Raw genomic sequence first — 23,538 nt, forward strand, 5'->3', positions numbered from 1 at the left:
AGAACCCCACCCAAAAAGTAGGTGCCACAGGGCTCGGTTCTGGGCCCGTTTTCAATATTTTTACAAATGATCTGAACGAGGGGGTAGAGGGACTACTCCTTAAATTTGCAGATGACCCCAAATTGAGAGGAGCAGCAAACACCCCGGATGATAAAATTAGAATTCAATGAGATCTGAATGCACTGGAAAAGTGGGCAGATGTGAAAATGGGCAGATACACTTCTGGGCCTGTTCACTGTGTGTGAACAAGATCTAGGGATATGGGTGAATTGTAATCTGAATATGAGCAGTCTGTGATGCAGCGGCAAAAAAAGGCTAATGTGGTCTTGGGGTGCATCGACGGGCATAATATCCAAGTAGCAAGATGTCATAGTCCCGCTGTACACCACATTGATAAGGCCACACCTGGAATACTGTGTGCAGTTTTGGAGGCCTCACTTCAAAAAGGATGTGGACAGAATGGAGCGGGTGCAGAGGAGAGCAATGAGGATGATCAGGGGCCTGGAAACCAGGCCCTGCAAGGAAAGGTTGAGGGAGTTGGGAATGTTTAGTCTGGAGGAGGTTGAGGAGGGACATGATTGCACTCTAAGTATTTGAAGGGTTGTCACTTAGTGGAAGGCAGGGAGCTGTTCCTGTTGGCAGCAGAGGATAGGACTCGCAATAATCGGTTTAAATTATGGATGGAAAAGTACCAGCTGGACATTAGGAAGAATTGTTTTGCAGTACGAGCAGTTCAGCAGTGGAATCAGCTACCTAGGGAGGTGGTGAATTCCCCCTCTCTGGCAGTCTTCAAGTAGTGGCTCTAGGCTGATCCTGCATTAAGCAGGGGGTTGGATGGATATGAAGATGGCCTGTAGATGAAGTGGCCTGTATGAAGTGGATGGGATGGAATAACAAATCCGATACAGAAACTCCAATTTCCAAACTGTAACAAAGCAAGATTGTTTTAATAAAATCATCTTTGAAGCGCACAACACAGCAACAGCGCCTCCCCTTACAGTAACTTATAATTTACTTCCTGTCCTGGATTTCACTCAAGGCAGTCAGTAGGGAGGGGGACCTATCAGCGCCCCTCTACACACTTCCAAACTGCTGGCCGAGTTTGCAGCCAGGTGGAGCAGCTAAAAGAATGGAAAGGCTAATTTTAAAAGAGGTCTTTAGATTAAGGCTGTTAGATTAAGCCTATGGGGACATAAAATATGAGAGGTCAATTAAAAAAACAACAACCCAGCCACCTGGACCCTTGGGCAGCCTCAGCCCAGGAGGTGCAGGCCAGCCATGCCCAAAAAGCCCAACAGCACAGCGAGAACTTTGGGCAGGCGGCAGGCAGGAGAATTCAGCTCCTGGGGCAGGATCTCCAGGAAGGTGATGTACATGAAGGTTCCAGCTGCCATGCCTTGCAGCATGCTCCGAGCGGTGGTGCTGCTGCCGGGGCCGTGCGTCACCACCATGCCTAGGCCAACCCCCAGTGGAGACATGAGCGCAAAGGTGCCCAGAGCGGCTGCCAGCCAGCGCAGGGGGAGCCGGCTCTGGAGCAGCAGCAGACCCAGGCTGGCAGCCACGACGCTCTTGTGCAGCAGGATGGCCCCCGCCAGATGCAGCACTTTGCTCTGGGTGTCCTGCAGCCCAACGGCCAAGCCCTCAAACACGGAGTGCAGGGAGAGCGCCAGGGTCAGAATCAGGGAGCGGAACCGAGAAGGGTGCCTGGGGGCTTGCTGCTCCTCAAGGCCAGGGTGTGCGGGGCAGGCCGAGAGCAAGAGCGTGGCTTCGTCTCCGTGGGGCTCGCTGCAGTCCAAGACCACGTGCTCCGTCACCAGCACCAACAGAAAGCCCAGAGCCACGACCAGCTCCGGCATCGGGAAGTCCAGCTGCGGCCCAAGAGAAAGCAAGAACGGTTGGAAGAGCCAGGAGAGACCCTGGGGGGAACCGACAGGCAGCTGCCTGCCTGCCTGCCTGCTTTTGGGGCTTCCCTCAGCACCCCTCCCCTTGGCCACCACCACCCCAAGCCCTTGCCAAAAGCCAATTTTCTGGGATGCTGAGCAGACTTCACACCATCAAAATCTTGACAGCAGAAACGCCAGGGTGAGTGAAGGATGCTCTTGCTGTTCTGATCAACTGTTCCTGCAGCTGGAGGCTCGACAGTTTGCCAGCTGCGGACAGCAAGACCTCCCCTTCCCCCCAAGCCACTGGGCAGGCCTCCCCGCCCCTCGCCAGCGGCCGAAACCGGAATGGGCCGCCCGGCCTCAGGGCGGAGGGTGTCCGGCTGCCCTGGCCAAGCCTCCCCCCCCCCCCAGCGCGCCCCGCCGCCGCCCGGTACCGAAAGCCTCTGCCGGCGCAGCTCCTCCCGCAGGTCGGCCAGCGAGTCGGGCAGCACGTCCAGCAGGCAAGTGGCCAGCAACACGCCGCCGGCCGCGCAGCTCCCCACGCTCCGCCAGTGCTGCGCGCGCCCTGCGGGGGGAACCAGCAGACGGTCAGACGGGTCGCCTCCCCCGGCCCCTTCCCTCGCCTCCCCCCCCCCGCTCTCCCTCCCGGCACGCACCCGGGCGTCCGGCTGGGCGCAGGGCGGCGGGCAGGAGGGCGCAGAGCAGCGGCCCGAGGCCGAGCGCCAGCAGGCAGCCCAGCTTGACGGCCGGCAGCGCCCACATGGCCCCGCGCGACCCCCCCCCGCCCACGCCCCCCTCTTCAAGCCTCGCGCCACGTGACGCGCCGCGGCCACGCCCCCGGCCCCCATTGGACCCCCGCCCCGGGCCCCGCCCCGCCCGCCCCCCCCCCGGCGCCCGTCTGGGGGAGCCCCGTGACCGGCACGCGGGGCGCCGCCCTGCTCCAGCCACGCCCCTGCGGGGGGCGCGGGCCGGGCTGCGAACGGGCGGCGGCCTTCGCCCCCTGCCTTCTCGTCCCGGACAACCCTGCAAGGTGGGTCCGCGGGCCTCGGCCGGGGGAGCCGAATCGGCACCCAGGTCTCCGCTCGTCCTCACAGCTCTGGGCAGCAGAGGGGCTCCTTGGCACGTCTCCCCCCCGGCGTTTGGAAGCCCCTTGCTGGTGTTTGCTCGCCAGCAGATGCGGCGGGGCGTCCTCAAAGGAATGCCAGCATGGCCCATTCGGAACAGTGGGCGAGAGGCTGGCAGCCCCATTGAAGACCAATGGGAGCCAGGCATGCCCGTTGACTGGCCTGGGCTCCATTGAAATACATGGCAGAACAAAACCAGTTGCAAAGAAAATGCGGAATGGATTTCCCATTCAGGGCCATTCATGCACGGGAGGTTTTGCCTTGGATTTGCCCCCCCCCCTTCTCTCTCTAGATGCACATTTCCCCCATCCGAATTCTCAAAACTCTGCATGGGGAGCTCATTGTTGGGTTTTGAGAATTTGGATGGGGGGAAATGTGCATCGAGAGAGAGAGAAAGAGAGGCGAATCCAAGGCAAAACCTCCCATGCATAAATGACCAAGGTCTCTTCGCCCAGGCAGACGACTCGGGGACTGGAAGGGCATCTAAAGGAGCTTTGACTTCAGCCCTTTGAAAGGATTATACCCAATTGGGTTTGGGAAAGATAGCGGCAAAATGGGGGGGGGGGATCCGCAGGATGGAGAGAGGACCATGCCCTGTGGCCACCACCCAAAACAGACCTGCTGTAAGGAAGCCCAGGGCTGGGCCAGGTAGCCACATAACCTCTTGCCCAACCTGCAGGTGAAAAGCAGAGTTCTAAAAGTTTGGTACACCACAAAAGGTTTACAACTCAAAGGCTTCGTTCAGTATCCAGGAATCAAGATTTTTCAGAGCACCCCAAACATCAGTTCCTTTGGAAGGAAGACAGTTTCATCTTGATTCGCCACTGGTTACAGGGCTGAAATAGTTACAATCCAAAGTGTCAGCTACTAGGCAGTTTACCTATACTACATAAAGTGTGTTAGGATGCCTGAAAACTTAATTTTACATTGTTCATTTTGAATGCTATAAAAGTAAAACCTAATTTTTCTCGGTGTCGACTGTGGGGCGTGTCTGTCGCTTGCCTCCGGCATCAGAAAAGCCATCAGCCAAACTGGGCTCTCCATGGAAAAAAAGAAAGGGTCCTTGAAGCACCACTGGCCGGCTGCCCTCACGGGATGGAATGACTGGGTCACTCCTCCTGGGTCTTGCAAGAGCCGTGTCTTTAGGGGGCAGGCGGTTAGGATCCAGGATGTTAAAGCACCCACACAGCCAGAGCTGGCTGAGACTCTGCCGCTTTGCCTGGTGGGTTTCTTTTCTCCTAAAGTAAACCACCCGCCACACTCTTGAAATAACCTTCCAATCTGCCTGCTTGGGTGTAATTTCAAAGATGCTCCACCATTTCTTTCCCCTCCTCCTCTTCTCTCTCCCTTCCCAAGGACCTCCTCCCAAATAGGAAGAGTTTTAGTTTTGTTTTTTAAAGTAATGCCACATTTTTAAAATACAGAAAACTTGGACCTTACGGTATTGAAACTGCAGAAGCCAAGTTTTTGTTTGAAAGCAATGCGATGAGACGGCTCTGAATACATTCCAACGGCTGTGTAAATGTGTCTTGTTAGCAGGGTGGATTTTATTTAAATCAAATCCATTTAAATCACGATTTAAATCACTAGTCAGTAAGACTAGATTTAAATCATGGTTTTCTACATACTTATTTTTGCTGGTATAATATTAATATTTACAACCAAATGAAGGTTTCATTTTTAGAATAATAACTTTTCAGATTAGTTTTACAGGTATACCAAAAAATTACTGATTTGGTTTATACTATTAGAAATACATGGATAGTTCACCTCGCAATAATTTCATAATTATCTATCTCAAGTTTCATTCCAGCCACCACGCCTTGCATTTCTTTGTTGCATTGTTTGAATTTTGCGCCATAGGAACTTCATTAAAGTATTTCCAAACTGGGTCTCTTTTACAGCCTGCTGCCATTATAGATGGTCTCCTTAGGGAGATAATAATATGATAACCCTCAGGCTATCCACACAAAGATCCCAAGACTTGTGGGGTATTCTGCTCAAAAGGTTTCATTTTCATTTTTACTGCTTGCCCTTCCCTTCTCACACTTAGCTCCTTGTGCAGATCTATTCCACTCCAAACAATATTCTGTTCACTTAACTTCGTGAAACTTTGCACTTCAGAGGAAAGGGGTTGATTCTGTGTACATAGGTTTGCAAAGGAGCAATGGGATTAAGGTCTTTTTCTTAACTCTGTGTGTTTATTTTAACATATTTGCTGTGAAGAAGAGGCATGTTATCTCTACAGATACAAATTCACAGTTTTGAGAACTGCAAAATCAAGCATCTGTGACAATATCTTCTAGATAGAAAAATTGCCCAAAATAATCTTACAGAAACCTCTGGAAGAGCATGACATTTTGAATGGATTAATGGAATTCATTTACTAAAAAATTTAAACATTGCATGACTATACAGCCTCATGCTACATAATTAAAAACTAATCCTTATTTCATGATGAATTACCTTTGGACTAAAATGTACCTTAAATAGAAAACTATCTTTAGATAGACTTTTCCTCAAAAAACATTTTATTTTAAAAAATCTGATTTAAATTAAAAAAATCAATGTAATTTTTTTTAATAATTGATTTTTATCCACCCTGCTTGTTAGAGATAGCAGAGTTGGTATCTTCCATGCTGTTAAGAGGATTAAGCAAATTAATGGGAGAATATGTCTAGCTACTACTAGGTGTCTACTACTATCAGCTAAGAAGGCTAAATGGAACTTTAACATTCTAAGGCAGTGTCGTTTGGAATATACGAATTTTATTTTGATTTATTTACTCAAATATTGACCTCCCACCAGTGCGGTTGGCTCAAGGTGTTGCAGGTGCTCTTCTTGTGGGTTTTGTGGAGACATCTGGTCAGTCCTTTCATTTGAGCCTGTGTTTTCTTCACAGGCATTGACTTGCTGTGCTCATGACAACAACCCTGTAAGGTAGGTCAGATCAGCAAGAGTGGCTTGCCTGAGGCCACCTAGCAAGATTATGACTGATCCCAACTAACAGCTTTCTGCTCGTTCTGTTAGCCGCTGTAGTGAAGCCGCCGGGTGCTTGGCCTCCTTGGGCCAGAGGCCCCTCTTTCCCTATGTGTGAGCTCAGCACTCGTTCCAATGAGCTTGTTTTGGGGGGGGACATAAAGATGCACCCCTGTGCCTGCCGGTGGGCAGCTCTTTGCAGCTTGTCCTTGGCCAAGAGACCCTTGCCCTGACCCTAGCGTTTGGCCTCTGATTGAGAAGGCGCATTCCTGCACCGGAGGGATGGGGGAATAAGTTGCCTTTGGGGCAGGGTGGTGGTGGTTCCGCCTTCTTCCGCCTCTGCCTGGATTGAGGATCAGCTCAGTTGGCCTGGCCCAGAGGCTGCAGTGTCTGGAGAGCTTACAGAGAGCCCCAGGGAAGGATCTTACTGTTACTGCCCCATTATGTTGAAGCCCTAGTGGTCTGTCACTTGGAGGGGGGGGGGCTCCTGGGCTCCATGCCCCACCTGCCAGAGCTGAAGCATCTCCCTGCTCAGTGGGGACATTATTGGCATTGAGGGACAGTAGCTGGCTAGAGCATCAGTGATATCGATGGCGGCTGTGACAGAAAAAGAGGGAGTGGGGGCTGGGGTCAAAGCCCCCCGCCCCCACAAAGCAGATGGCTGTCTGGCCAGCCTGCTCCTTCTCATGGAACGCCGGCAGCTGCCATGGTCAGCTGCAGGCACCACCACCCTTGCAGGCAATTTCCCATTTCTTGCTGAGGTGAGGAAGCATCAGGCGAGTGCCCTGCCCGGTTGCCTCTAGGCGGAAATGAGAGGGCTCCCTGGGGGGCCCTGTGACACCACAAGAGCCCCACCCATTCCTGCAAGGAGCAGGTGGACCAAGAACTGGTGGTCTGCTGTGGGCCCTGGGGGGGCGGTACCATGAGTCAGACTGCTGAGGCTTCCTTGGAGGAAGAGGACCCAGAAGCAGCAGACAGTGGAAGGGAGGAACCATAGCAGGCAGAGTGCAGACATTCCTCCTTGAGTTTAGGAGGGGGGCTAGGTTACAAGCACAACTAAGAGCACTGCTAGCTGACAGCAATGAGGATAATGAGCTTCCTCTGACAAGGAGTGCTGAGTCAGAGGAACCAGCAACAGCTGGTTCCTCTGACTCAGCACTCCTTGCCAGAGGAAGCTCATCCTCAACAGCTGGTTCCTCCTAGGCGTATTTAAGCAGATGCTGGCAGCCAGGCTGGTGTGGGAACAATGTGTGTTACCACACTGTGCCTTTACTGATTTCTGAACTCTGTAGGTCTCTGGCTCTGGACTGACCCCTGACTTTTCTCTTGGACTATATTTTATTACTTTGACCTGGACTCTGTAGATAACCCAGCTTTGACCTTGGACCGCTCCAGACCAGCTCATCCACCTCTGGCCCTGGGACGTGTCAGAGGGGCTGGAGGCCTTGAAAGAACCTCAGCCGTGCTGATCTTTGATACCAATATTTGGGGACAGGGAAATGCTTAAAAGTACCATTGTAAAATTAAACCAAATGCAGTCACCTTTTTAATATGACCTTTTAAAATTGTATGCATAAGAAAATATGAACCATAAAACGTTCATAGAAAAGGTGTAAGAGATATCAAAACAAGTCACAGGAATCTAGTTCTCATCCTGATTCAAGATAGAATTTCTTCTTCAGACTTTCTATTTGAAGTCTGTGGAAATATCATGAAGATTTCTCAGGCAGGGTTTGTTCTTTAAAGGCTCTGGAATTGCTCTGAAACATCCATCTGCTTAAAAGCCATTGCACTTTTCAGTTGTGTGTCAAAGTTTTGAAGTCCATTGTTAAATATCATTCAGCTCAGTTATAGGAGTTACATACGACACCTTAAAGACTTACGCCTGTAGGAAGCAATCCTAAGCACGGGCTGTCCGCTGCTTCAGATGCCAGGTCCCCTCCTAAATACGCTGAGGTGACTGAGACTTTGCTGGTGTGACGTCACTGCTGCATCTTGCAGGTGAGGTACCGATGTTGCAGCCATGTGACCTTGGTGCTGATGCAGAAACGGGCCGCATGGGGCATGCCAGGGTAGAGTGGCATTGTCAGTCTTTCCAGGCCTTGTTCTGTCTTCAGCTCCAGGGTGAAATCGTACCAGCAATGACCTTGGGTTAAGTCAAAACTCTCCCTGGTAACTAATTGCTCACAAGGAGTTTTTCACCTTAAGGGCACCTTTGGGTTGCGAGAGACCGGACCCCATCCATGGAGATGTTGCTTGGCCTGGACACCGAGTGTGAGCCGAGGGTTCTTCTCTGGCCTCTGCAGTCTGCTTGGCTCGTTGCTGGCTGAGGCGTGCCTTCTTGCCAAATCTGTGGGATCCCACCCCTGTCTACATGCGGGGCTGCCTTCTTCAGCTGAGCTTTTGAGAAGGTGCCCGTGAACGTTCCGGTGTTTGCAGCGCCTTCAGCTGTGGTCTTGGCTAGTTTGGGGGTGGGGGCTGCGTGCCTCCAGACTTTCTCTCGAGAGGAGGAGGCACTTCTTTATTCCCCCAGGGGTGCCGGGGCTGGCATTAAAAACTATTGCAGGGTCCAGTCTCAAGGGACACAAAGGTGCCCTTAAAGTGAAAAACTCTTTGTGAGCAATGAGTTACCAGGGAGAGTTTTGACTTATGCCAAGGTTGTTGCTGGTACAATTTCACCCTGGAGCTGAAGACGGAACATGGCCTGGAAAGACTGACGGTTGCCTGGCCCAAACTGTACTCTGTGATAAGCCCTCACTGTGAAAATCTGGACTGAGAGTCTCAAATATGACAGAATTCAACCAGAGCAGTGGTGACTGTAGCGTTAGATGCAAGGAGTTCTTGGCTGAAGAACATTTTTCTCCCTTTCTCTTAATGCTGGTCATTAGGGGGCTCCTTATTTAATCCTTGGCAAAAGACAGATTCACACAGTTGTTGTGATCTTTGTGGTTAACTACTCCATGACTGTCCTTTGGCCAGCCTGTTCCCCATCTGTAGGATGGAACAAATGAAATCGGTCTGTCTGTGCCCCACGCCTGTGTCTTGTCCCTGTGGAATGGGGGCAGGGGTGTGGGCAGAGAGAGTCTGTACTTGAGACTTCTCTGGAATGGATTTGCTGAGTGCTCTTGCTGTGATTCAGTGTCCCTGAGCTGTATGTGGAGACAGAAGAATCGGTCCACTCCCATTTTTAGCCTATCCTGCCTCTAAGGAGAGACCCTGACGAGTCCAGCATCAGCCAGTGAACTCAGGGCTTGACAAGGGCTTGAACCCGGCAGGGCCGTCCTGTGGCCCCGGCGCCTGCGTCACCCCAGCTCACTCCCCAGAGAGCAAAGTGGCCGACACGCCCCTCGCCAGGCACAGAGAGTCTAGCGATGGCAGTGGAGCCCGTAGCCACCCGCCAGTCTCCACCCATCCCGGAGTGGCAGGCCACTGACACCCCATGCGTGGCACACAGAGATGCAGCCAACCGACATGGGCTGCTGCGGTCATGCCCCCCTCGATGTCTGGGAGCCCCCCCACCCGAAAGTGGACTCCCCCCTCTACCTTGGAGCTGCCCCTGTCAGGGTGCGCAGTGGGACCCCGGAGCCAATACTTTCCACAGACCCTCCTTCTACCATGAAGGTCACTGGGTGACCTTGGCCAGTCTCTCTCAGCCTCACATACCTCACAGGGTTGTTGTGAGGGGACAGCCATGGATGCAGCTCTGGGCTCCTTGCAGGGAAAGCCGTCTAAAAGAGCAACTGATAAACATGGTGGGGGAGAGAACCAGCAAACACCCCCCTCCCCCACACACACCAAAGCCAGCATTTGTTGTGGGCTCAGTAAGTCAGCTGGGGTTGTGCCACCACCCCCGAGGTGGGAATTTCCCAGAGGTTTTGGGGGTGGAGCCTGGGGAGGGGCCTCAGCCGTAGGTATAATGCCATAGAATCAGAGCCCACCTTCCAAAGCAGGGCCACGTTCTCCAGGGAACCTGATCTCTCAGACAGCGTTGCCCTTTTAAATAACCAGGCAAAGACGGCTAGCGAAGTAGTGAAGCTGGCCTTTTAGGGCCCCAAGGTCATCCCTCTGCTCTCATCTCAGGCTTGACGCTGACTGCCAACTGCCAGCTGACTAGTTGGGTGGGGTGCTCAAATCCCTGGATCCCCACAGATGTTACTTTGGGGGAGAGGGGGGCAAGCAGAGCCACAGGCACAAAACAGCTGGGCTTGGGCTGAGCAGAGACATTTGTGGGAGCTCTGAAGTCTGGAACCACAGAGAGGATGTGAGCGGATGCCCTTGGGAAGACCCGCCCCAGAGCTGCTGGGAGTCCCCCCCCCTGGGGCCGCGTGTCCTGCTGGTGACTCTGAATCATCTCAGACCCTTCGGAGTCAGCAGGCCAAGCTGGAGGCTGCTGGTCACGGGAATGGCCTGCGTGACTCGTGGGCCTGCGGGGTAGACTGGCCTGCAATGGGGTGGCCCCTGCCCCCTCCAGACAGGACCTCCTCTTTGTCTTTTGAGGGCAGGTAGGGATGCTGCAGATTGGCAGTGAATGTGCTCGACCATCGAAGTTAGCTTGTTAGATCGTGATGATCAGAGGCCAAACCATTTGGTTCAGCACCCAGTGCCTCAGATGGCTACAAGCCAAGTTTGCATCTGGTTTTCGCAAAACGGTACACATTAAAACAGATCTGCAGCTGTTACCGCTGCTACATCAAGGAACACTGAACAAATAACTGATTTTTAAACACAGATTGCTGTGATTCGTGTTGATTTAACTGTCTAATTAGACCGCCGCTCCACCAAGTGGGGCAGTTACGCAGCCAGGATGGGGGAGCAGAGCGCAGTCAGGCTGTGCAAGAACAGGCATGCTTGGAAAGCCGACCGTACTGCCCTGCCCAGAAGGACAGACATTCCCGTGGGTGTGGCATTCCTCCTCTGCACCATTCTGATGGATAGCCTGGTGGGGGGGGCATGCATCAGAGGGTTCTGAGGAATCTCATCCCTGACAGTGACCCTTAAAAGGAAGACCAAATATTCGGAAGCAGCAGCTTGGACACGTGGATTCCCATGGCCCTCTGGTGGATTCCCATGGCCCCCGGTCCACCAGATTAGCGATTGCTGATCATGTGGAGGAGTGGGGAATCAAACCTGGTTCTCCAGATTTGAGACCACTGCTCTTAACCACAAACCCTCATAAATACAAAAAGAGATCCAGTAAGCAGGCCTGGACCCAAAGATTATTGTTCTGTTTGGAGCTGATGTTTATCAGGGGAGCTGCCTCTTCTTCTGGTGTAGTGGTTAAGAGCAGCAGACTCTAATCTGGAGAACTGGGTTCAATTCCCCACTCCTCTGCATGAATCCTGCTGGGTGTCCTTGGGCCAGTCACAGCTATCTCAGAAGTATTCTTGTTTTTCTCCTGGTCAAGCTGTTCTGTGCAGGCATCAGATAGCCAGATTGCCCCCTTTCTCTGGGGCTTCTGGGGGCTTCTTCTGCTGGCACAACCCCCACTCAGTTCCCATGAGAACAAAGATGCGACCGGGAGGACAGTTGGCAGCACTTCAGGAAAACCAGCCATCAGCTAGAAGAAATCATAGGATCATAGAGTTGGAAGGGACCACCAGGCTCATCCAGTCCAATCCCCTTCACAATGAGGACATTAACAACTATCCCCCCACGCACACACCCAGTGACCCCCTACTCCATGCCCAGAAGATGGCAAAAAACCCTCCAGGATCCCTGGCCAATCTGCCCTGGAGGAATAGTGCTTCCTGAACCCAAAGGCATATAAGAAAGGGCCACAAGATCCAAGCCCCGACACAACCCTTCCTGCCCTCCCTCTTGTGAACTGCCTACATTCACAGGATCAGCATTGCTTGCAGATGGCCATCGAGCCTCTGCTTAAAAACGTCCAGGGAAGGAGAGCCCACCACCTCCCGAGGAACCCTGTTCCACTGAGGAACTGCTCTGTTAGAAGGTTCTTCCTAATGTTTAGCCAGAAACCTTTGATTTAATTTCAACCCATTGTTTCTGGTCCGAACTTCTGGGGCGCCTCTCAGTTGTCTCCTCTCCAGGCAAAATATACCCAGCTCCTTCAACCTTTCCTCATAGGACTTGGTCTCCAAACCCCTCACCAACTTCACATGATCTGAACACTATACTTCTGTACAGCCCCAAATCACGTTTGCCTTTTTAGCTACCGTAAAGGGAAGGTTGTCCCCAAAGTCCAAAACCATCACATTTGATTTCAAAAGAAGGAATTTTACAAAAATGAGGAGACTAATCAGGGTGAAATAAAAAGGGTAAATTTGACAGTGAAATCCTGCAGGATCCTTGGAAGCTATTTAAAAGCACATTAATTGAGACCTACAGAGAAAGCATACCTCAGGTTAGGACCAGTACTACAAGTCTAAAAGCATGCCTACATGGTTAATGACCCCAATCAGGAAAGCCACACAAGGGCAAAAAAGCTTCAGAAAGTGGAAGATTTGCCCAAATGAGGTCAACAGAGAGGAGCACAGTTCTTTGAGGAGCTTAACATGCATGTGGATATGGCTGACCCAGTGGAAAGTTGGATTTCCAACATCTTCTGGCAAGGGACATTATGAAAGACTCACAGTTGGGATAAGAGGAAGAATCCTCTTGTCGATTAAAAGTTGGTTTAGCGCCAGGAATCAATGGGCGGTTCCCTCAATGACGCCATTGTCCCTCTCCCCTTTTGCATCTATCAGGGTTGAGTGGAGACCCGAAAAACGAGACTCCCACATGATCCTCCTCTATGTGTTTCACTGGAGTCCCCAGTGAGAGGCTTCCTTCATGACGAGTAGACCTTTTCAGTGAGCTGCTCACCATAACTCCAAGATCCTCTTCCTGGACAGTGATTGCCAGCTCAAACCCTATCACAGCACATGGGAAATGAGGATTTTTTGCCCCAACTGCACTGAGACTGGATTTCATCAGCCATTTTGTGGTCCATCTGTCCTTCTGGAGTGCCTCACCTGGCCTGGCGAACAGCTAGCCATGCACCAGCCTGCCAGGTGACATTGGGCCCTTTTGGCCACATATGCTAATAGCTGGCATTACTTTCTGGGGCAATAAGTACCAAAGTACCAAAGATTTTGCCTCTCTTGAGTCTACAGCATTGGCTTTATTGGGCCACCAACCCAGTACATTGGCTTTACCGGGCCACCCACTGGGCACGGGGCCATGAGTGCCGCGTGGGCCATGCATGCTGTGCCTGTGGCCACTGCCCTGCTCCTGGCTGTATTGAGCAAGAGAGGCGGCGTGGCCGGCAGTGGCTGCAGGGCTGGCAGAGCAGCCATTGGTTCCAGCCCCGGGGAGCGGGTCTGGGAGCCACTCTCTTCTTTGGGGGGGCCGGCCCCCTTCCTCCCCACTGTGCAGCACCGGCTCACTCCCAGTTGCTCTGCTCCCGGGACCACTGGGCAGAGGGCCAGTTCTCCAAGGGTGGGAGGCACCCCTTCGCCAGCCATGTTCAGCCCAGACCAGTGCCGGGCAGTCCTGAGCACAGCCACACTGGGGGGGGGGGAGCACCAGAGGAGGCCTGTGGGAAGAGGCAGCACGAACTCCCAGGGGGCAGAAAGCCCCTGCCGCCCCTGAGTGATGAGGAGGGGCAGCCACTAAGAACGAAGGGGCGCCCCTCGCGCTGTTCGGGCACTTCTGCGTTGCAGGTTCCAGGGTCAATGTGGGCAACAGACGGGCCCTGGAGAGGTGCAGCAACTCAGTTGGGTAGTCCTTCTGGAGGGAGACCTTGAACTGGGAAGCTTCATCTAGGCCAGAGGGCGGCTAGGGGAGAGGCTGTGGCTCAGTGGTAGAGCCTCTGCTGTCCAGGACCCTTGCCCAGCCCGGCTGGAGGCTCGCTGAGGCTCACTGATTCCTCCTCCTTGGGAGATCATCTCTGAGGCTGAGGGTGGGGATAGACTCAGGCAAAAGGCCTCCATCTGGGGGTAGGGGGGGAGGAGGAGGGGACCAGCTCTGGGTCTGTTCCACAGCCTCTCTACAGAGTCCAAGGCTGCCCTTCCTCAGGGAGGCAGCTGGGCACTGAGCTTGCCCTGGCCTCCTGTCTCCTCCACCTGTGGTCTGAGCTGGCCATCCCTTGTGCCAGTGCAAGGAAGGTGTGCAGGGCCCCTCTTTGCCAGCCTCTTGCATGGGCAGCAAGGGGGCGTGGCTTCAGGGGTACATGTGAGAAAGAGAGACCCCCCCATGTTCACGGACGGAGGGCCTTTGTCAACTGTGCAGCAGGCCACAATCTGACTTTCCTCGACCCCTGCTGATGCCCACCCATTCTGCAGCTACTCACGGCTCTGCCCATTGCCCTGTCCCTCTGCTGCCATGCTGAGGAGATGGTGGTGCCTCGGACGGGCTGTCTGACGCCTTTGGCCATATCCTTGCCTGGGGCTCACTCATCTGCTGCCAGGTCTGAGCAGGGGAGTCCCAAGATAACCAACAAGATCCTTTTGTGCCTGGGCCCACCCCCAAGCCCTTCTTGGGGAGGGGCTGTGGCTCAGTGGCAGAGCAGCTGCTCGGCATGCAGAACGTCCCAGGTCCAACCCCTGGCATTTCCACTTAAAGGTATCAGGTAAAAGGTGATGTGACAGGACCTCTGCCTGAGAGCCTGGAAAGCCATTGCCAATCACGGGAGATTGGGTGGCAGGGTGGGGGAGCTGGCAGCCTTATGACATACATGCCAAACGTGGCACCTGAGCTACTTAATGTGGCAATCAGAGAACCCCCTTATTGAGAACTCCACCAGGGAAGGGATCAGGCCTGCCCATCAGCTGCCCCCTCCCCGCCCACAGCTGATGGGGTGGCCTCCTGAGGACGGTGCTGTGCTGAGGGGACATGTGCAGTGGTCATCTTGGCCAGTACTGGGCTCCTCACATCAGACTGCATCATGCACTCTCTCCCCAGCACTGGCTGGTGGTCAGCCTCGGCCCTGCCCAGCAGTCCAGGAGTCAGCCGTTGATGGTGCAGCGATACGGACAGAGCCCGGCCCCGGCCCAGCGCCAGAGGAAGGCTCTCCTGGGACCACCGGGGAAACACATTGCCCTTCCATGCCTGCTTGGCAGAGCCAGGCTCTGTGTGCCTGGAGGTGCCCATGCAAAGGCACTTGCCCTGCCTGCTCCATTGGCCTGGGGCTCTTGCCAGTCTTGGTCACATTACCAGGATCAGCTGGATCCCCCCCCCTGCTCTTTATTGCCTTCAACTGTGCTGGGAGCAGGGGTCTTTGGCTACCATTTGCCCTTGCTCTTGCGGGCGTGATCATTGGATGAGGCCCCCACCCGCCCACAGCCTTCCCTCCCATCTGCCCTCCCCAGGGGGTAAGAGAACAGCCAGAGGCAGAAGATGTCACAGCAGCTGGACGTTTATGGGGACAGAGGGAATGCGTGGGGGCAGCGGGCCCGAGATGCTGCATGCTGGCGCCCTCCGGAGCGCTCTGAGGCTCGGCTGCGTGAGGCTCAGCTGCGGAATTGCGGCACTGGCGAAGGGATGCGGATGTCCTGCCCCCGCTCCAGGCGTCGCTCACAGTCGATCAGGTAGTTGATCCCATCAATCACCAGTTGAACCAGCTCCACCTGGTGGGGAGGGGGGGCAGAAGCAGGGGCCGTGAGGCAGGCGGGGGGGGGGCAGAGGCAGCTCCCAGGGGCCCCCGGTGTCCTGGGTGGCACCAGCTGGGGGCCCAGGTCAACTGCCCCGAGTCGCCCCCAACAAGCTGCACCCAGCGCGCCCCTCCCCGAGGTGACACCCCCACCACGGCCCGCCCGGGATCACTCAGCCCAGCGGCACCTCCGACTTCCCGAGCCGGTCCAGGTTGGAGATGTCAAAGGTGCTCCCGGTGGCGGCGGTGTCGACGCCGCCGGTGCCGCGTTTCTGCAGCCTCAGGTTCTCCAGGATCTTCGAGAAGCGGCTGTCCTGCGGGAGTTGGGGGTGTGCGTGCAGAGGTCAGTGCTGGGCAGAGGGGGTGGGAATGGGCCGGGGGGCCGGAGCCTCCTTCGGGCAGGGCGAGCTCCAGGGTCGCATCCGGCTGGAAAAGGACGGGGGGGGGGGCGGGGCGGCGGCGGCAGCCCTTACTTTGCTCAGCAGCGGCAGCTTGATGTGGACGCCAGCGCGGAGGCCCGTGCCCAGGTTGGAGGGGCACGTCAGGATGTAGCCCAGCCGGTCGTTCCACATGAACTCCCAGCCCCGCTCCTGGATCAGGCGCTCCACCTGCGGGGTGGCAAGGACAGGGGGCACAGGGGGCTGCGGGCCGGCGGGGGGCGGGGCGGGGCGGGGGGTCCGGCTCGCCCGCCCGCCCGCCCGCCCGCCCGCTCACCTCCTTCAGGCCCCGGCAGAAGCGCTCGAAGACCCGCTTCATGTTGCCGCCCTTCTCCATGGAGATGACGCGGGTGTGGTCCTCCTCGTTGACCCAGATCAGGAAGGTCTTCTCGTGGTTGTGCCTGCCCAGAGGGGAGGGGGCGGGACGGGGGGCTCACGGCGGGCCTCTGGCGGGTCCCCCGCCCCCCGCCCCCCTGTTCAGCGGGGGACCCCCGGCCGGGCCCTCCCCCCGCCCCGCCCCGCCCCGCCCCGCCGAGCCCTACCAGATGCCCCGCGCGTCGGGCCAGTCGCGCGCCATGCCGGCCGCCGTCAGCAGCGGGGAGACGGGCTTGTCGAAGAGGAAGTGGTCCTGCCGGGGAACCCAAGGGCGGCGTCAGCAGCAGCCCGCGGGGCAACGGGGGGGGGGAAGGGGAGCCCGCCCGCCGCCCGCCGCCCGCCGCTCACGTCGATGAGCTGCTGCTGCTCCTTGTCGCTGAGGTCGGCGAGGCGGTAGTACTTGCCGGCCAGGTCTCCGGTGAGGCCGCTGAGGGCGTCGGCCGCCACCCGCTCCACCTCGCGGCGCTCGGCCCGGCTGCAGGCCGGCGGCAGGCTCAGGCCGCGGATGCTGCGCCCCGTCCGCACCCGCGACGACAGCACGTAGCGCTCGTCGAAGAGGCCCCCCTTCACCTGCCGGCGGGGCGGGGCGGGCAGGTGAGGCGGCCGGCCGGCCCGCGGGCTCCCCGAGAGGCCCCCGGGGCCAGCCCGCCCCTGCCCGCCCCGCCCGCCGGGGGCTTCTGGCTGCCCAGCACGCCGCCCCGCCCCGCCCTCCCCGGGACCCGCGGGCCCATCGCGGGTGGCGGGAAGGAAGCGGGCGGCGCTTCGGTCTGCCCGAGGCACTTCCCCCAGGGAGGGAGGGAGCGCCCCCCACTGCCTCAGCCCCGGCCATCAGCCTACAAACCTCGGTCCACTTTCAGTGGCCCTCTGACTACACGGGGAAGCCCCCCCCCCCCAACCGGCATCTTTGCAGCTCGACCACTGTTTTGTGATGGGGGTCGGGTGGGGGGGGGCACCTGAGTTATGCATGGTGGCTTCGTTATAGGTCAACATAGACGCGCCTCTCTCCGACCCTGGCGTCCGGCTGGGGTCGGGGGCTGCCTCCTCCTCCAGGGTCTCTTCAGTGGCGCTTGCCCTGGGAGGAGAACCTCCGGAAAAAGCGGGGTGGGGGGAGAGGAGGTACAGCAGCTCCCACCTGTCACCTCTCCTTGGTTACCGTGGGTGAGGTCTGGCTCTGCCAGGGCGCTCCTTTTAAAGGGGGGGGGGAGGGACAACTCCAGCCTCACCCACCCCTTTTAAAGGCTCTTAAGGATTTGTGGTTAAGGATTGACCAACAAGGAACTAGGAGCTGCCTGTGAGGAGCTTCTGCCTGGTGGGAGCTTTAACTGAGCATCCGCGCCCCCCCCCCAGTTCTTCACAGCCAAACCGCTTGAGCCGCACCGGCCCCGGCACGGCTCCCCCCCCCCCGTGGACGGCCGTAGTAGCGCACCTTGCCGGCGTCCAGGTCCGTGGGGTGCTTCATGGTGTGCGGATTGTAGCCGTTGTGCCGCTCCTCAATCACCGGGTCAAAGATGTCCGCAAACACCTGGAGTCACAACGCAACCAGGCCGCTAGTTAGGGAAGGGGGGGAGGCAGGCACGTCACGGGTGTGTGTGTGTGGGGGGGTGCCTGTGTGTGGGCTCTCCCTGCTCACCTCGTAAGTCTCTTCATCTCCGGCCACCATGCCCACGGTCTTGATGAAGGGATGCCCAGGGTTGTCCACCCCCGTCTGGATGCACTGGTCCAGGGTCCAGCCATTGGGGGTGGCTTTGTCGCAGAGTTGAGCGTAGATGGTGGGGGTCAGGTTGCTGGCCATGCAGTTGTTGTGTTTTCGCAGATCTGGATACTCAGCACTGCGCAGGGGGGGAACAGAGAGTGGGCTCCAGTTAGAGACGTGCAGCGCCAACCAATCTATTTTCTCCCCATCCATTCTCCCCACGTTGGCTTGTGTGACCTTTGGGTTGTGTTCTCCATACATTTGGAGAAATAAATAAATTCCTGCATTTATTTATCCTGCTTATTTTGTCCCTCCTCTCTCCATTTTGTCCTTCACAGGGTTGTTGGCTGGGAGAGAGTGACTGGCCCAAGATTACCCAGTGGGGTTTTGAGCCTCCCAGATCCCAGCCCAGTGATCTAACCACTACACCATGCAGGGGCCATCACAGCCCATAGCCATTAATGAAACTCTGAGCCTCTCTTAAGCTGTTTTTTTCCTGTTTTTAAAGAAGAAGGAGGATTGGTTTTTATACCCTGCAATCGCCTTTGCCTCCCCCCCCCACACACAACAGGCACCTTGTGAGGTAGGTGGGGCTGAGAGAGTTCACAGAGAACTGTGACTGGCCCAAGGTCACCTAGCAGGCTGGATGTGGAGGAGTAGGGAATCTAATCCAGATTAGAGTCCACCCCTCTTAACCACAATGCCAGGCTGGCTCTCAGAGTAAATCTGGTAAACGCCTTTACTGATCTCTGCAGGAGTGGCTTCCATTAGTTATTAGTTGTGTGAAGGAAGAGCTTTGTTTGCTTTGGCCTCAGTCTCTGCTGTCCACCACTGGGTGATGGAAGGACGGGGGGGGGGTGTCTCCCTATTGCTTCTCCATGCAATTTAAAAAGCTTCTCTCATGTTCCTCCTTGTTTTCTAAAGTGGGGGGGGGGACACACATTTTCCTCATAAGGAAGGTGTTCTGACATCTGGATCATTTGGGTCACTTTTCCCACCTCACTCCCAGTGCAACAACATCCTTTTAGAGATATAGTGACTGGACCTATACACAGAATTCCAAAATGCAGCTGCACCAAAAAACTCTTCAAGAGCTTTACAGTTCTGGCTATTTTGTCTTCATTCCCTTTCCCAAAAGTCCCTTAGCACTGGAGAGCCAGTGTGGTGTAGTGGTTAAGAGCGGTGGATTGCAGTGGAGGACTCTGATCTGGAAAACCGGGTTTGATTTCCCCACTTCCCCCACATGAGCAGCAGAGGCTAATCTGGTGAACTGCACTTGTTCCCACTCCCTACTCATGAAGACAGCTGGATGACCTTGGGCTAGACATACTCTCTCAGCCCCACCTACCTCACAGGATGTCTGTTGTGGAAGACAGGGTGTCTGTTGTGGGGTGGGGAGGGGAAGGTGATTGTAAGCCAGTTTGATTTTCCCTTAAGCGGTAAAGAAAGTCAGCATATAAAAACCAACTCTTCTCATTATTATTTATTCACCACACCCACAAGACCTCTTTCCTTGTCCTCTCCTTGCTTACTTTTATTATGAGAACTGTCTGTTTACCCCTATCCTGTACTTCCTATTGTTTAACCAGCGACTAATCCATGACTGGACCTGTCCTCTTCCCTATGTCTGCAGAGTTTATTCAAGAGCCACTGGGGACCTTCCCTGAAGTCCGAAGAAGCCATCCTGCACCCTGTTTCCAAAGGACAGAGGCGAAGCTTTCAGCCCATCTCAAAGATCCTGCTGCAGATGTTTCACATATGCTGGAGTTGCTAGAGATGTATCAGTAGCAGTCCTCACCAGTGCTGCTCGGGTGTCGTCTTGGGTGATGTCAGGGGTGTCTTGTGGGCATGCCTCTCTCCATTCTGGGAGTGTGCTGGTGCAATGCCAACCCCACCCAGAGCCCTGGCGCAGTTTAGGGGCAAGAGGAAGACTCAAGCACCTTGGCACTCAGTCACCCCTCCCCCTCAGGGCTGATGTGGTCTGCCGGCCACAGCAGCCCTCCCAAGGCCTGTGCAAACATCAGCTGGTCTGGAGACTTGTAGCTCTGATAAGAGTGTTGTATAGCTTGGGGCTCCATTGCTCTGGCCTGGGCCTCACACTGCCTGGCATGGGGTCTGTACAGGCTCTTTGTCTCAGGACACAGACCCCCAAAGAGGAGACCCCGCAGCCCCCAACCAGGGGTGCCAAAGGGGGGAGGAGTCCCTGCCTTGCACTAAGATGGCTTTGACTGTTGCTGCCTGCTCCCCACCAACCTACTCCGGATTGCCTCAAGTGCTCTGCCTCCCACAAGAGTTGCTAGCAGCAAGCCTGAACAGTTCTGAAGGGGGAAGGAGTGGGGGCACAGGCAGCACATCACCCTGCATGATGCCAGGCTCAGACGACCCCTTCCACTGAGAGAGGTCTAGGGCCTGCTGCTTCAGTCTGTGGCCCTCTTAACCTATGAGGGTGGAGGGTCCTGTGTTCCCATTGCTCCAACTGTGTGTGTGTGTGTGTTCTGCACATGGACAGGGGTTCCCTGAGGCCATGGTGGGGGCTGTCTGGCTCAGGGTGCCCTGTCTGGCTGTCTCTACCTGCCTGTCACCGAGCCATCAACGCCGTGCCGTGGGCTGTGGCTGGGATCAGTGTGCTTGCTCTGCTCTCTGCGCCTTGGCGAAGGGAGTTCTGGCCCTTATGCTCCCTCTGGGGAGCAGCAGACCCCGGGTACCAATGAGCACTGCTGGTGCTGCGCTGATGTGGACAATATGCCAGCATCAGGGGTTTAGGTTTGGGCTGCCCAGTTCCAAGGCAGTCAACTGTGGTCTCTACCGTCACCCAAGCATGCTTTCCCCCAGTCAGTGTGAGGGTAGCGATGTTCATCCATTATCCCCACGCTACACATTCTTGGTGTGTGCAATTTACCCTTGACCCTTGGGCCTCCTTGGCTAGCTGCCAGGCCAGGTGTTCTTTGTCAAATGCCGGTCCCCATTTAGATGACCTGGAGCCACCACCACTTGCTCTGCCCTGAACTGGTTGCCTCCTAGCTGCTCTTGGCTTTTCTCCCTGCAGCATGTTTAATCCAGGGAGCATGTTTAATCTCTGCAGCCTGCCCAGAGTTGAGGTCTAGTGGTCCAAGCTCTGCTCCAGTCCCAGTAGAGCCCACCTGTTCTGTCCAGGGTCAGCCGTTTCCAAAATGCTCCCTGGAGCCCAACTAATTGGAGCGTTCTTTCCTGTCACAGGGGCAGACCGTCACTCTTTCCTGGGCCGTACCCTATTTCTGCTTTTTGATTGTTTTTGATCTCCAGTTTATGATGATGGACTTCAGCTTTAGGGGGCCTTTTCTTACCCTTGTGTCTTTCATTGCGTAGGACTGGTGGGTTCCTTCCCCAGGCCTGCGTCTCAGTGCCAGGGCTCTGCTTTTTAATACTTGGGGGGGGGTGACTCTCTATTTATTTGGGCAGTCTCTCCCCACCCAGCACTCTCCCCAACACTTCTTTGTGTTGCTGGTGGTTCAGCCTCCATTTGGTGGAGGAAAAACCCAGCCTGCTCAGAAGGCCCTGCCCCAGCACCAAAGGAGTTCATCCCATTAAGGAGATGCTCCCTGTAAGCTGCTTGTCTCCTGACCTCATTCCTCATTTAGAGGGGCTTTGTGCTTTCCCTGACCCCCCCCCCCCCGCCCAGGATATCAGCAGGGCCACCAGGATCCAGCTTTGCCATTGGGGGAGGGGCACCAGTAGGCTGGAAATGGGGACGTGGCTGGAAGGTGAATGGAAAGGAGCCCCCCCACTGCCCTGGTCTTTAGCTCTCCTGCTGGACACATGGCATGAAGAGACCATCCACCTGCGTGGGCTGCCTGCTGCACAAGTGTCCCATAAGGCTGAGGAGCAGGTGTGTTCTGTGTCCCTGGGCAAGGTGTTCTAATGGACATTTGGCAGGTGCGTGAGGGATAATCCTCAGCTGCCCCCCCCCCCACTCCCAGCTGCACCTTCTTTGCAGGTCTGTCTGGGGAACCCATCTCTTTGACCTCCTTTGAAGGAGCACAGCAAGTCTTTCTTGGGGCCCTTCTCAGAGGCTTCTGCCCCAAATCGCACCAGTGGGAAGTAGTGTTAGACTAGGAGTGGGAGATTGGGGTTCAACTTCACCCCCACCTCAGCCCCGAACTTCACTGAGCAACCTTGGGCTGGTTCCTCTCTCTGCCAGCTTCATCTACCTCACAGGGTTGTTGTGAAGGTAAAATGGAGTGTGGGAAGTGGAGAACCACAGATGCCATCTAGAGCTTGTTGGAGAACGACTGGGATCGAAAGCAGGCCTGGAGAAGATGGACCCTTTGAGAGTGGCATATGTGCCAGAAATGGGGGGGGGCAGCTGCCCATAGCTTTTGGCAGTAAACGTAGCCTATTAAATAACGTTCCGTTAAGCTTGAGATTTTTCTCCAGGCCAGGTGGCAACCCTTACTACAACAACGCCCTGGGTGGGTTGTGGCGGCCGCTGCTGGCTGGAGGCTGCAGCTCTGTTAGGAAGGAGCTGGCAGCGCTTGTTGGGGGGGGGAGGGCCCCCCCGCAGCTCCCTCGCCAGAGAGGACCTGGCCCCTGGGAGCCCGTCCCTCCTGGGAGGAATCCGGGGGTCTTCGTGAGAAGGGGCAAGTGCCCGGGAGCCCGTCCCACCCGCTCCCTGGTGAAGGGGGTTCAGGGCCCCCCTTCCGCAGCCATCCTTCGCAGAGCGCCGGCTGCTCGCCGCCCAGGCCAGGCGGCTGGAGGCCTTGGCCGTCTCCCGGGAGTGGCCAGCCACCCGCCCCGTTTCCTGGTCGGGCAGCTGCCGGGACTGGAGAGCGCTGGAAGGCCGGGCCGACGCAGCGCGGTCCCTCCAAGGACAGCGGCGGAGGCGGCAGGTCTCTGAAGGAGAGGCAGCCCGGCTGGGTGCCCGGCAGGCGATGCTGGCAAGGAGCGCTGCCTTGGCGAGTGCGAGGGAGGGGAGAGCCCCCCCCCGCCCCCTACCCTCGGCTGGCCAGCTAGCAGCGCCCCAGCCCCGTCGGCATGCGGCTGCCCGGCCCGTCCGCCGGGTCTCACGGTCCCCCCGGGAGCCATACCTGGGCGGGTAGAGGCGTCGCCGGGCCGCCGCAGCGCCCACGGAGTCTCGGCAGAGCAGGTAGCCCGCGGCCAGCGAGCCGGCGGCGCCCACCATGGCCAGGAGGCCGGCGGACTTGCGAGCGGAGAGGGCGCGGGCGAAGGTGCTGGCCATGCTGCGGCGCGGGGGACCCCGACCACCACCACCACCACCACCACCACCAGGAGCCGGGCGGGCAGCCGAGCAGGCAGAGCGGAGCGGAGCGAGCAGAGCAGGCAGCAGAGCCGGGAGGGAGGGAGCGCGGGCGGGCGGAGACAGGCGGCAGGGGGGAGGGCTACTGCTGGCGGGGGAGGGCGCCGCGGCGATTACGCCGCCCGCCCAGCCCGGCCCGGCCCAGCCCAGCCCAGCCCGGGC

General features: G+C 56.5%; 2 protein-coding genes across 2 annotated transcripts; both read right to left on the bottom strand.

Moving 5' to 3' along the window:
• Positions 1 to 1,253: 1,253 nt before the first annotated feature.
• Positions 1,254 to 2,645, bottom strand: LOC130492070 (zinc transporter ZIP1-like). Its single transcript, XM_056865855.1, has 3 exons — positions 2,540 to 2,645; positions 2,318 to 2,448; positions 1,254 to 1,868 (listed from the first exon to the last, which is right to left on the bottom strand). Exons 1-3 carry the CDS (start codon positions 2,643 to 2,645, stop codon positions 1,254 to 1,256), a joined length of 852 nt encoding a protein of 283 aa, XP_056721833.1.
• Positions 2,646 to 15,438: 12,793 nt separating this feature from the next.
• Positions 15,439 to 23,298, bottom strand: CKMT1A (creatine kinase, mitochondrial 1A). Its single transcript, XM_056865854.1, has 9 exons — positions 23,147 to 23,298; positions 18,021 to 18,219; positions 17,817 to 17,912; positions 16,739 to 16,960; positions 16,558 to 16,643; positions 16,293 to 16,416; positions 16,052 to 16,186; positions 15,767 to 15,892; positions 15,439 to 15,555 (listed from the first exon to the last, which is right to left on the bottom strand). Exons 1-9 carry the CDS (start codon positions 23,296 to 23,298, stop codon positions 15,439 to 15,441), a joined length of 1,257 nt encoding a protein of 418 aa, XP_056721832.1.
• Positions 23,299 to 23,538: the final 240 nt, after the last annotated feature.

Source organism: Euleptes europaea, chromosome 20 (genome assembly GCF_029931775.1).
Source record: "Euleptes europaea isolate rEulEur1 chromosome 20, rEulEur1.hap1, whole genome shotgun sequence".
Lineage (NCBI taxonomy): Eukaryota > Metazoa > Chordata > Lepidosauria > Squamata > Sphaerodactylidae > Euleptes > Euleptes europaea.